The sequence below is a fragment of the Dipodomys merriami genome, unplaced genomic scaffold (genome assembly GCF_024711535.1).
Source record: "Dipodomys merriami isolate MVZ:Mamm:240054 unplaced genomic scaffold, mDipMer1.0.p SCAF_2, whole genome shotgun sequence".
Lineage (NCBI taxonomy): Eukaryota > Metazoa > Chordata > Mammalia > Rodentia > Heteromyidae > Dipodomys > Dipodomys merriami.
Window position 1 is genome coordinate 68,008,654 of NW_027203381.1, and position 12,069 is coordinate 68,020,722.

Below are 12,069 nucleotides of genomic sequence, written 5' to 3' on the forward strand. Positions count from 1 at the left end.
GAAGGGCAGGAAACACAGGATATTGGTTATATACACAAGGATCTATCACAAAGCAAATCAAATGAGAATAAATAAGAGCCTAATTTCTCACTACAATGAAAGACATTATTAATATGGAAAAGAAGAAAACTAGAATCAAACCTGTTATATTAAACCAGAACTGAAGATACCAATAGGCTTACTAATGGTTTTCAATCTGAGTAGATAAAGAAATGTAGATGTAAATGTATGCATATGCGACACTATACATCCTACCTTGGTTTCTAAGTATCATTCTCTAAAAAAAGGAGTCAGAGATTTTTGGAGAAATGGCTAATTTCATGGCTTAATACAGAGAAAGCAGAAGATGCACCTAGAACCACTTGTTGAGCTATAAATAAAGGAACACTCAAAGAACAGTGAGGACAAAGCAAAAGAATACAGAAAACTCCTCTTTTCAAACTTGACTCAATTTAAGCAACAAAAGGATGATGATAGTAAATAATATTGGATAAAATAGGAGCTCATAGTCAGAAAACTGATTAGTTTTTCTAAGAAATGATACTAGCCAAAAAGACTGTGAAGATTGTGACTAGATGATTTTTCAACAACTAATCCAGACAAGTAGTTTACAGTTGACAAAATCTTATCTACTTGTCTAGAAGTTCCTCTGAGAAGTTCTAAGTAACTATAGTATTAATTATAATTATGAGCAAATTATCAGAGAAACAATGAAAGCCTATAAACACAAATGACTTTCATTCTTGGCTATTCATGGAAACTACCGGTAAGAAAAGCTCATGGACAGCACATAGGCCAGTTCAAGCCTTATGACTGAGAAAAAGGAAAAAAGGAAAAACTTAAAAATATTAATGCCTGGCTCCCAAGTCCATTCAGATGATCTGGTAGGGACTCAAATGATCTGGTAGGAACTTAAGCTTCCTGTGTTAAAGGGTACAATGAAATGAAGAACCAAAGCTGTAAAAATGTATCCATGACCAAGCAACAGATTTGTATAAACTTTCAACAAACATAAGGAAACTCTTGGAAAATTAATGCCAATAGGATGAAAATATCAATGGAAAGTTTAAAAGATTAACTGAAATTTCTCAAAGAGTAGGCTAAGAAACACACAATCACATTTAGAACACAATTTTAGAAAGAGAAATTAGAGAGAAAAAAATAAAGTATCATTAATAAGCTCCAACAACATTGGATACTACACACAAACAAAAATAAATAAATAAATAGTAGAACTAACAAAAATATAATGCAGTTAAAATTCTTAAGGATAATTATTTCCAATATAAAATTCTGTAACAATCAAATTATTAAAAATATGAGAACATAGTATTATTAAGATATTTTCAAGCATAAGAGTCATAAAACTGGGCACCAGTGGCTCATGCCTGTAATCCTAGCTACTCAGGAGGCTGAGATCTGAGGATGGTGGTTCAAAGCCAGCCTGGGAAGGAAAGTCCATGAGACTCTTATCTCAAGGACAGCATGTAGGCCCGGAGTTCAAGCCCCAGGACCAAAAAAAAAAAGTCATAAATAGCTCATTTTCAATAGCATATCGGAAAAAGTCCTCAAATCCTTCATAAGTCAAAGAGAAAAATATGAGACAAAGGAGAGAAAAATCTCCTTTATGTAAAGAAATCTTCTTTATGTAAAGAAATCTCAGACCACTAACTACATTGCAAACTTAAGGACAACTGATTTAAACTGGAGAAGTATAATTCAGGTGACACACCAATTTGAGGGTTTTATCACCAACATACCCTTTTTGCCAGTGTTCCAATAATTAGTATCCAATATTGGCTACTGATGAAATTGCTCCTCTCCTCATTGCTTGGATTAAGTAAATTCCTCATTTTCTGCTAAGGAAGGCTTCTAATTGAGCTACTCCTGACCTTTCAAATATAATTTAGGGAGCTTTTCATTTCCCTAATCATATTTCTGACAAGTGTCTATCACTAAGTTTATGCCTCAGCCCTGCCATATGAGTCAACAGCAGTGAGTTTCATTTCTCAAAATTCATTCACATAAAGTCATAAAATATTTAGGGGAAAACACTAACATTAGAATACTTTATTCCAATCTGGGATATACAGTCAAATATTAAAATAAAGGTAAGTTCAAATATTGAAAACTAAAATGAGAAATTCAGCCTAGATTTTAAAAACTCACTCAATTACATAAAAATTATCTATCATAAAGATATTATAATCATATATTAGCATGTGACTGAGATTAGACACTTCTTGTAATTTTTCACTTGATATTGATAATGCCTTTACTAACCTCTGACTCATCGCCCTTCTCTCTATAAGCAGTTGCAATACTGGTCTGAACAGCCTTAATCCATGCCTGGCGCAGCTTTTCAGAATCTGCCTGGAGCATACAACTCCTAAAAGGAAATAAGATATTGGTTCAATAATAAAAAATGCTCAAATCCATAAATTTTATACTTCTGTCCACTTTGCTATTTAATAATTTGTTGAAATGTTAAGCCTATTTTCAGGACAAATTGTTTTCAAAGAAATAAAGATACCAATAGTATAAATATTCTCTTAAAACAAATCATCCATCCCTAAACATAAAAGAATATAAACAAGACAAGTATAGTAGTCCATGCCTATAAACCCAGCATTTGGGAGGCTGAGGCATGAGACTAGTCTGAGCTACAAAACAAATACCTGTCTTAAGAAAAATAAAATAATCAAGAAATAGCATATAGTATGTATTTACTTATTTATTTATATTTATATAAAATATATATATAGTTTTAAAAGTAGATGAATTTACATTAAAATATACAGATAAACTCTTAAGCGTACCATACATTACTTCTCTGAACTGTGCTATACATGAAAAAGAGCTACCAAAGTTCATATCAGAATATGAAGTAAAATCCTTATCATAAGAGTTAAAGAGTTCTCATATGGGCATATAATCATTATAGAATTTAAAGGATAAAATTCATAAAAAGAAGTTATGTTATATAACATGTATTATCAAGGTACCTCATTAGCAGAGTAGGTAGTACATCAGTCTCATAATATGTATTATTACTGAAATTTATTTTTAAAAAATCTTTTTATGATAATCATAAATCAAACACAAATTTCATAAACACAAAGTTCATAAAATCAATTTTCAAATTCTTTAGAACTACTCACTTTGTTGGCGAGACCACCTCAAAGCAGAATCTTCTTTCAATGTCTTCACAATGCTTCACTGTGCAGAGCCTGAGATCTTCCACTACTACAGTGGGGTTATCCTACAATAAAGAAACAGGATTCCCATATTTATCAACTTATACTACAAATAACAACATACTTTAAAATATTATTTATAATAAAGGATTTTATTTTACCTTACTCTTAGGGACTATCAACACATATAATTAATAGAAGTAATTCTGTCTTATTAATAATTTTATTTGCCTCACAAAATTATTATACATGGAAAAAATATTACATATGGATTAAGTGAACTTATTAGATGGTCAATAATTTTAGCTATTTTTTTTCCACTTTCATTTATATTTATTACTCCTCTAGTCTCCACTTATATATAATAGACAGACACCAGATACTCATACCTGCAATCCTAGTAAGAAAAACCACAAAACTCTTATCTCCTATTAAACATCAAAAAACCAGAAGTGTAAGTATGGCTCAAGTACTAGAGCACCCAATTTAAGTAAAAAAGTTAAGGGACAGTGCCCTGACCATGAATTCAAGCCTCATTACTGGTACAAAAAAAAGTCACTCCATATGTTATAATGAATGACTACAATTTATGGTTTTTAAGAAGTTTTTTTATTTGGCTGTTCTGAGTTATTATTATTGTTGGGTTTTTTTGTTGTTGGTCGTGGGGCTTGAACTCTGGGCTTAGGCGCTGTCCTTGCGCTCTTCAGCTCAAGGCGAGCACTCTACCACTTGAGCCACAGCGCCACTTCCCATTTTCTAGTGGTTTATTGGAGATAAGAGTGTCATGGACTTTCCTGCCTGGGCTGGCTTTGAACCTCGATCCTCAGATCTCAGCCTCCTGAGTAGCTAGGATTACAGGCGTGAGCCACCAGCGCCCGGCCTGTTCTGCATTTTGAACTCATGGCTTTGAGCTTGTTAGTCAGGTGCTCTACCACTTCAATCATAGTTCCAGCATAATTTATGTCATTTTTAACCTTTCAGAATTATGACCACTGAATGAAAATCCTTAAAAAGCATATTCTCTTTCTGCCTCACAAGATTATCAAACAAAAAAATCATAAAGACATTAGAGTAATAATCCTAGGACACAAGGAAGTCCATCTCAAAGCTATAATTAAGAGTCCAGGACTCAGGCTGGGTGCTGGGGGCTTATGCCATAATCCTAGCTACTAAGGAGGCTGAGATATGAGGACTGCAGTTCAAAGCCAACCTGAGCAGAAAAGTCTGTGACTTTTATCCCCAATTAGCTACCAAAAAAGCCGGAAGTGCAGCTGTGGTTCAAGTTGAAGAGTGCTAGCCTTGAGCAAAAAAGCTCAGGAACAGAACACAAGCCCTAATTTAAGACATGTATGTGCACGCACATGCACAAACACACAAAGACACACACACACACACACACACACACACACACACACACACACACACACACACACACACACACACACACACACACACACACACACACACAGAATTCAGGACTCAAGACTAGAGTTGTAGCTCAAGTAGTAGAACATGAGCTACAAGTGAAAAAATCCAAACAATAACATTGAGTTCAAACCCTAATGCTGGCACATACACATAAAAGAATCTAAAATTGAGTGACTGAAGGGCATTAAATTTATACATGAAAATAGCATAATAAAGTCCATTATACGCTGTTTAAAAGGGGGAATAGGAAGAACAAGAAAGTCATAGGAGGGTCAATTTTATCAAAATATGTTCTATGCATGTATGGAAATATCACAATAAAATCCCTTTATGCCATCAATCTATACTAATAAAAATGGGAAGAGTGTCAAAATGCTTCTAATTATAATACTATAGAAATCAAGAGAGTAAAATTGCTCTTGGGTAAAACAGTGAGTATGTTCTCTCAATACAAAGATAAACTACTTTTAACTTTTACTGATGTATAGTTTATACCTACAACATGGAAACTTCAGTTTTAACAGTTTTATCAACCAGTGTAACCACTATTGAAAACAAGGTAAGACACTATTTCCATCATCCCAGAAAGCTCTCTGGCATTCTTTCCAGTTAATCTCCTCATGTCTACCTAGAAGCAAGAACTTACTTTATTTCTCTATGAATTTGCATGGCTGGTTCTGTGCAAATACATGTGTGTGTGCACACATGCACCTGCACACACCAGTTCTGGGCTTGAACTCAGGGCCTAGGTGCTGTCCCTGGGCTTTTTGCTCAAGGCTAGCAATCTACCACACTTCCATTTCCAGCTTTTTGGTGGTAAAATGGAGCTAACTGGCTTCAAACCACAACCCTCAGATCTCAGCCTCCTGAGTAACTAGGATTACAGGCATGAACCACCAGTGCCCAGCTTGCATTGCTGGTTCTTAAAAATTACATTAAAGAACGCATATAGTGCACATAGTCTGGTTTGTCTTGGGGATTTATTGTATAAAAATTTTACAGGGGCTGGGAAGGTGGTTCAGTGATGAGTGCTTGCCTCACATGCATGAGGCCCTGGGTTTGATTCCTCAGTACCACATAAACAGAAAAAGCCAGAAGTAGTGCTGTGACTTCAGTGGTAGAGCACTAGCCTTGAGCTGAAGAGCTGAGGGACAGCGCCCAGGCCCAGAGTTCAAGCCCCACACTGATAAACAAAAAAAGAAAAAAAAAATTTCACAGGTTTTTTTCTTCACCTCCTTTTGATGCTTCCTAATTACTAATTTTTTCTTGTTTCCAATACTGGTTTAAAAAAGAGAATTCAGATTCAGAATCATTCTGCCTTTAGGATAAAATATTGGTGGTTTTTAAGCTAGTTGTAGTGGTGTATCCCTATAATTCAGGAGACATAAGTAGGACAATCACTGTTCAAGGCTAGCCTGGACAAAGTTACCTACACACTGTATTTGAAAAACAAACTAAAAAGCAAAAAGACTACAACACTTGCCTAACAAGTGTGAAGCATGGAGTTCAAATCCTAGTGCCATCAATCAATAAATAAACATAATTTAAATGTTAATAGTTTCCACTCAAGAGTTTCCTTATACATGCTAAAACATAACACTAGTAAGTAGTAACTATAATAATTTTGTACATGAGCACTTATGGACTGTAATATTTACTAAGGCAAACTATAAAAAATAAAGTAAAATTAGAGACTGGAAGCATAGCTCAAGTGGTACAGTGCTCATCTAGCAAGTACAAAGTCCTGAGTTCAATCAGAACTGAGAAAAAAAAAGCTAAACTTGGGAACTCACTCAGCTTTCTCTTAATTTCTTTTCCTTTTTCCTGATTTTGAATTAATAAAATATGTGTAGTTTTTCGCAATAAAACCAGATGGGGCTGAAGAGACAAAACACTTGTCCTGAAGATAGTTAGTTCCAGATGCCAAAAAATGTATTTTTAGCCCATCCCCAAGTGTAGGTAAGTGGCATGACCAAGGACAAAGACAGGGCTGATAAGGACTTACCTACCAAAAAAGACTATAAGGCCAACTCTCCTTACAATGAAACACTGGCACAGGGAGCATTTGTGCGCATGAGTTTTCAGTTCATTTCTTAAGAAAAGACCTACCTTAAACTTTTTCTGGTAAACCAACTGATTGTTCTGTATTGAAAACCAGCGTCTAAATAAAAAACAAAATAGATTGTTTTCATAAACATAAATTTACTTTTCCTATGGACAGAAATGAAATACTGGAGAAAGGACTAACAATCAGCAAATAGTAATTATATTTTTTATAGACCAGAAGCAATGAGATAAATTAAGAGCAAACATCATAAAACCATAAATTAGGAAAATAAACTTACAATATTTTGATTCACTTTATATCATAAATTCACATCCCAACAAAAGCTGTTATTTGTGCTATCATCCAATAATTGTTTTAAAATTTAAATTTGAAGCTTTTGAGATTCCTCAAAATAAAATGTTTTCTCCCAATTACATATTTATCAAATTAAAATATAAATTGTGAATTGAAATATCCTTGCATATAAACATTAGGATAAATTGTTTTATTTTCAACCTTTCAGCAGATAATTCAGCAAGTCTTTGATTTTATAAGCAAAAAAGAAAACTTAATCATTCTAGAACTGATTCAAACAGGATAATCATCAACTAACTTGGTCATACTGTGTACTTCTAAGCAAAATAAAGTTATCACAAATGATCCTCTCAATTACATGGTTCTGCTTATTACTGTAAATTAGAAAAACATTTACTTGCAATCTGCTTTAGAAGAAAAGGCTAAGCCATGTATACCATATTTACTAATTCTAATTTATTAAAACAAAAAAGACTTAATATCACAGCCACAAGCACTTATAAAAGAAAGCAAAACTTCTCAACAAGCATGAAAGGTAAAATGATATTTAAGTTATCATTTTAAAATTAGTTTCATGTAAGATGGTCTCTATTGTAAACATTAGTTATTAATCTATTAGCAGATAGAAAGTCTACCTTTTCATTGCTACTAGTACCAAGCACTAGAAATTATATTTAGACATTTCAAATTTTTTAATTTGGAAACTTCTCCAAATCTGAGAAAATGATTAAGAAATGCTTTTCCATTTTCAAGCCTTTTACTAGATTGTTAGGTATAAGAAAAAGGTTTCCCCTTTTTTATTATAAAATTGTTAAAACTGTTAAATAAGCACCTAGATAAAACAAGGTGGGTTGCCTCTAAATGCAAATCACCAACAGGCTAGAAAAGGAAGAACTTCTCAGTATCTTTTAGAACAGATGGCTGGTTAGAAATGTTAAAGGAAATACCTACACACAAACAAAATGGTGCAACTCTGCCATGTGAGATGACATGCAATGGAAATAATCTCTGCTACTGATTAAAGGGGTTTTCTTAATTGTTTGCTGGAGAGTGACCTATATTAATGAAGATTCATAGGTCTTATAGCATAGTAACCATTTTATTGTTTTATTGAACTATGGGAAAAATGCCCATTTAACAATGTAACTTCCATGCTTCTAAGGTCCTTAAAAAACAAATTTCTTTTGACCTATTTCATCATAGGATAATACTCCCTGCAAAGAATAACAAAATACTGGGGGAGGAAGTGTTCTTTTTTCAGAGATAGTTCCCTCTAGTTATTAACTTCATATCGTATTTCTTCCTTCCTAGTCCCCAACAGTAGAGTTTGAACTCAAGAGCTATATATTTGCTAGGCAGGTGGTCTATTCTTTGAGACACCTCCCAACCAATCATATCTTTCTTGAAACTCAGTTTCCCTACCATTTATCTGCTTGTGAGTGGCATAATCACTTCATCAAGCTTTTGTATGCTCAGGAAAGACAATATGAAGTAATCTAATTTAGATACCTCCTAAGAAGGTATAACATATATCCTAGGTAGAAAAAAAATCTGAATTAGAAAGCTTACATATTACAATACTATCTCCCTCTACTACCACTAAAACTTAAACAAAAAAAGTGCACTCTTCATTGTTCAAAACTTCACGCAGGTAAAATTATTCCTATAGAATAAACCTAGTGATTATTAACATTTCTAAGAAAAGGAAAACTGAGAATGGCAAACAGCTCATGAGCTTTGGGATACAGAATATTTAATAGTTTTAAATACTTGGTACTTGAAATTTGAAAGTTCTTAAAAAAAAAAAAAAAAAAAGTAACAAAGCTGGGGCTGGTGGCTTAGGGCTTAGGACTGAAGTTTGAAGCTACTCCAAGCAGTAAAGCCCATGAAACTTTTATCTCCAATTAATCACCCAAAATTTCAAAGTGATAGAGACATGGCTCAAGTGTGAGGTACTAGCCTTGAACAAAGCAGCTCAGGGACAGTGCTCAGGCCCTGAGTTCAAGCTCCAGGACTGGCACCAATAAAGAAAAAAGTAATTAGATCCAAAGAGAAAAACTTTCAAAGGCATTATGCTAACTAATATACTAAGGTCTCCAAGATTAAGGAATGGAACACAAAGCCAAAAATACAAGTTTTCAAAAAGGAAAATTTATTCATTAATATCAGACAGCATTACATATCTACCCAGTTGAAATAATTCAGTATAGCATTTTTAGATTAAAATATGAAATTTATTAAAAAATTAAAGATCATTCTTTTTTATACACTAAGAATGTCCAGATGACAAAATTTTGATAGGAAAGGAAAAAATATTTAGAAAAATCAAGTATCATTTGATTACTAGGTTCCAGAACTGTACTTAAGATCATAAGGAAAAAGTCAAACTTCTAAGTCTGTAGATGGTTTCTCACCAAAACTGTAAATTATGGGCTCATACTTTATACATACAGATGCCAAGTAGATAAACATTTAATAAAATAAACTAACAAACATGATTTTAGTTTATATAAATTCAACCTACTTTATTATAGGGGAAAAAATTAAACAAAGAAAACTTAGGAACAATGTATTCTTTCAACAAAATTAATATGGTTTCCAAAGTGACTAATCTTAGCTGCTCAAATTTTATAGTTGGCTAGTTTATTTCCTTAATTTAAAAAAAAAGAGAGACATAACAGTATTCTTTGAGTAACTGAAAGTACATGAAATGTTCTTTATAGATTAAAATGAAGTACAGAGATGGGCAATCAAGAGGTATAATTTCATTCCTCAAATAAAATGCTTCTATTTTTGTTCCCAATTTAAAACATAAAGAGACATTTTATCCATTGCAAGTAATCCAGCTTAAATGCAGGTTAATTATGAGCTTTCTCGTGCCAAAGAAGAAACTGGAGTAAGATGAGAAAGGGAAGGAAGCCATTTGGTACCTGATATGATCGGGCTTTTTCCTGTCATGTAAAAAAATGGGGCAGGATTAAAACATAAGGGAAAGGTGGTAAAAGAATGAAAATGCAAATGTGCAAAAAAAAAAAAAAAAGCAAAGGACTAGCATGATACAAATAAAGCAAGAATTGAAGGAACAAGCTTAAGCTTATAAACTAACAAAATAATCAAAAGTATCTGCTGTATTTTATTTAAGCATCATATACAAATGTGTAACAATTAATTCTAACTCTTGGGAATCTGAAATACTAATATTTTAGAAATATTCAAACCATGCTTCAAGTATTACCTTATAAAAATTCTGGATGGTCTTAGTATACTTGGGCAAACCTCTTCTATTATTATTTTCTAAATCTATGGTCATGACTAGACAATACAGATAGTACCTTGCCACTTCATTAAAAACTGCTCCTAAAATCACTGCAGGTATATCTACAGAAATATAGAATAAATGAAAGGTTTTTGTAAAGAAATGGGATCACGTAGAATTTCAGATTATAAAATATTAGCCAAAGAAACTTCCCACCTACCCACCTCCATTTTTATCAAATGATAGCAAAGATTCTAAGGCCACACATAAGAGTCATCTTTAATTTATGAATACTTATTTTAAAACAAAAACCAGTAAGAATAAAACATTTAATCTGTAGCAGCAACATATAGAACATTTTGCTTTTTTAAACAAAGTTGTGTAACACATTTCATGCTTTTAGCTGTACTTTCTAGTACAACAATGATATTAGCTATTTTGTCAGCCTTTCTACATCGTTAAATAAACTATATCAAAATGTACTTATTTTCCTTTTTTATCTTTTCTACATTTTTTTAACAAAAGGAGGAATATATGAATACACTTGATCCTATTCCAATAGTCCACTAGTTTATGCATATGGTGACGCTATCATACTGAGAAAATAACTGACAAGGAAAAGTTATTATGGCAGAAAGAATACAGTAGTCTCTTGATATGTGTAGAGTTTCAGAACCATAACCCTCTTTCCAAGGATATCCAATCTATAGATGCTCGTCTTATATTTGCATATAATGTAAATGTGTGTGTGCATGCATGTGTGTACACAAGAGGGCCTTGTCAGTTGCCCGGACTACTCCTGAATTCCTGGGCTCAAGTGATCCTCCTGCCTCAGTCTGAGTATGATAGGACTACAGATGGGCATGCACCATGATATCTAGTTCTGTATACTAACACAATATAAATGTATGTAAGTAACTGTTAGATGGTACTGTTAAAGGAATAAGAAGAAATAAAAGTCTGCACAAACTAACTACAGACTTATTTTTTTCCAAATATTTCTGAGTCACATATTTTGCTTGAATCCATGGACAAAAAGAGCCATTTGTATTACAGATATACCTAACTTTGAGATGCCACTAACTACAAATCTGAAAACAATCAGAAACTAGCTCAACAGTCCACTTCAGATGTAAACCTTTTCACTCTGATGCTATTTTAATTGCATCACATAAAATATATATCTATTCTGGCAACTTTAAGACTAGTGAATACCACTTTCAAAAGACTTTTAATTACAAAACATAAGCTGAGGTTTTAAAACTATTTGGGAAGTCAAAGTCGCATTCACATATCTCTCAGGAAGGATGTCTTTTTAAAAAGTTGATGTTAAAAGTTTTATATGCCATAATTCCATAAAACTATAGATTGTCACAGTATGGTGACTATAAAATGTTCCCTAAAACTAATTAATCATTGGGCACCATTGGCTCGTGCCCATTATACTAGCTATTGAGGAGGCTGAGGTCTAAGTATCCAGGTTCAAAGCCAGCCCAGGCGGGAAAGTCTGTAAGACTCTTATCTCCAATCAGCTACCAAAAGAGCCAAAAGTGGTACTGTTGCTCAAGTGGTATAGGGCATCAGCCTTGAGCAAAAAATCTCAGGGACAGCACCCAGGCCCTGAATTCAAGCCCCAGGACATCTCTCTCCTTTCTCTCTCTCTTCTCTTCTCTCTCTGTCTCTCTCTCTCTCTCTCACTCACTAACTCACTCACACACACACACACTCACACACACACACACACACACACACACACACACACACACACACACACACACACACACAAGTATATAAGCAGTAGTTAGAAACTCTTCATATTAAGTAGC

General features: G+C 33.5%; 1 protein-coding gene across 4 annotated transcripts in view; it reads right to left on the reverse strand.

Moving 5' to 3' along the window:
* Window positions 1-12,069, reverse strand: part of Acap2 (ArfGAP with coiled-coil, ankyrin repeat and PH domains 2) — a 116,429-nt gene that overhangs the window by 27,643 nt on the left and 76,717 nt on the right. For 2 of the 4 annotated variants that reach the window (XM_070029878.1, XM_070029876.1), the window contains exons 11-14: window positions 9,918-9,938; window positions 6,735-6,786; window positions 3,162-3,262; window positions 2,284-2,389 (exon numbers count right to left, since the gene is read on the reverse strand). In XM_070029878.1, the coding sequence (XP_069885979.1) occupies window positions 2,284-2,389; window positions 3,162-3,262; window positions 6,735-6,786; window positions 9,918-9,938 (280 nt within the window). The remainder of the gene's footprint in view (window positions 1-2,283; window positions 2,390-3,161; window positions 3,263-6,734; window positions 6,787-9,917; window positions 9,939-12,069) is intronic. The other 2 variants (XM_070029879.1, XM_070029877.1) reach the window with 1 other exon arrangement.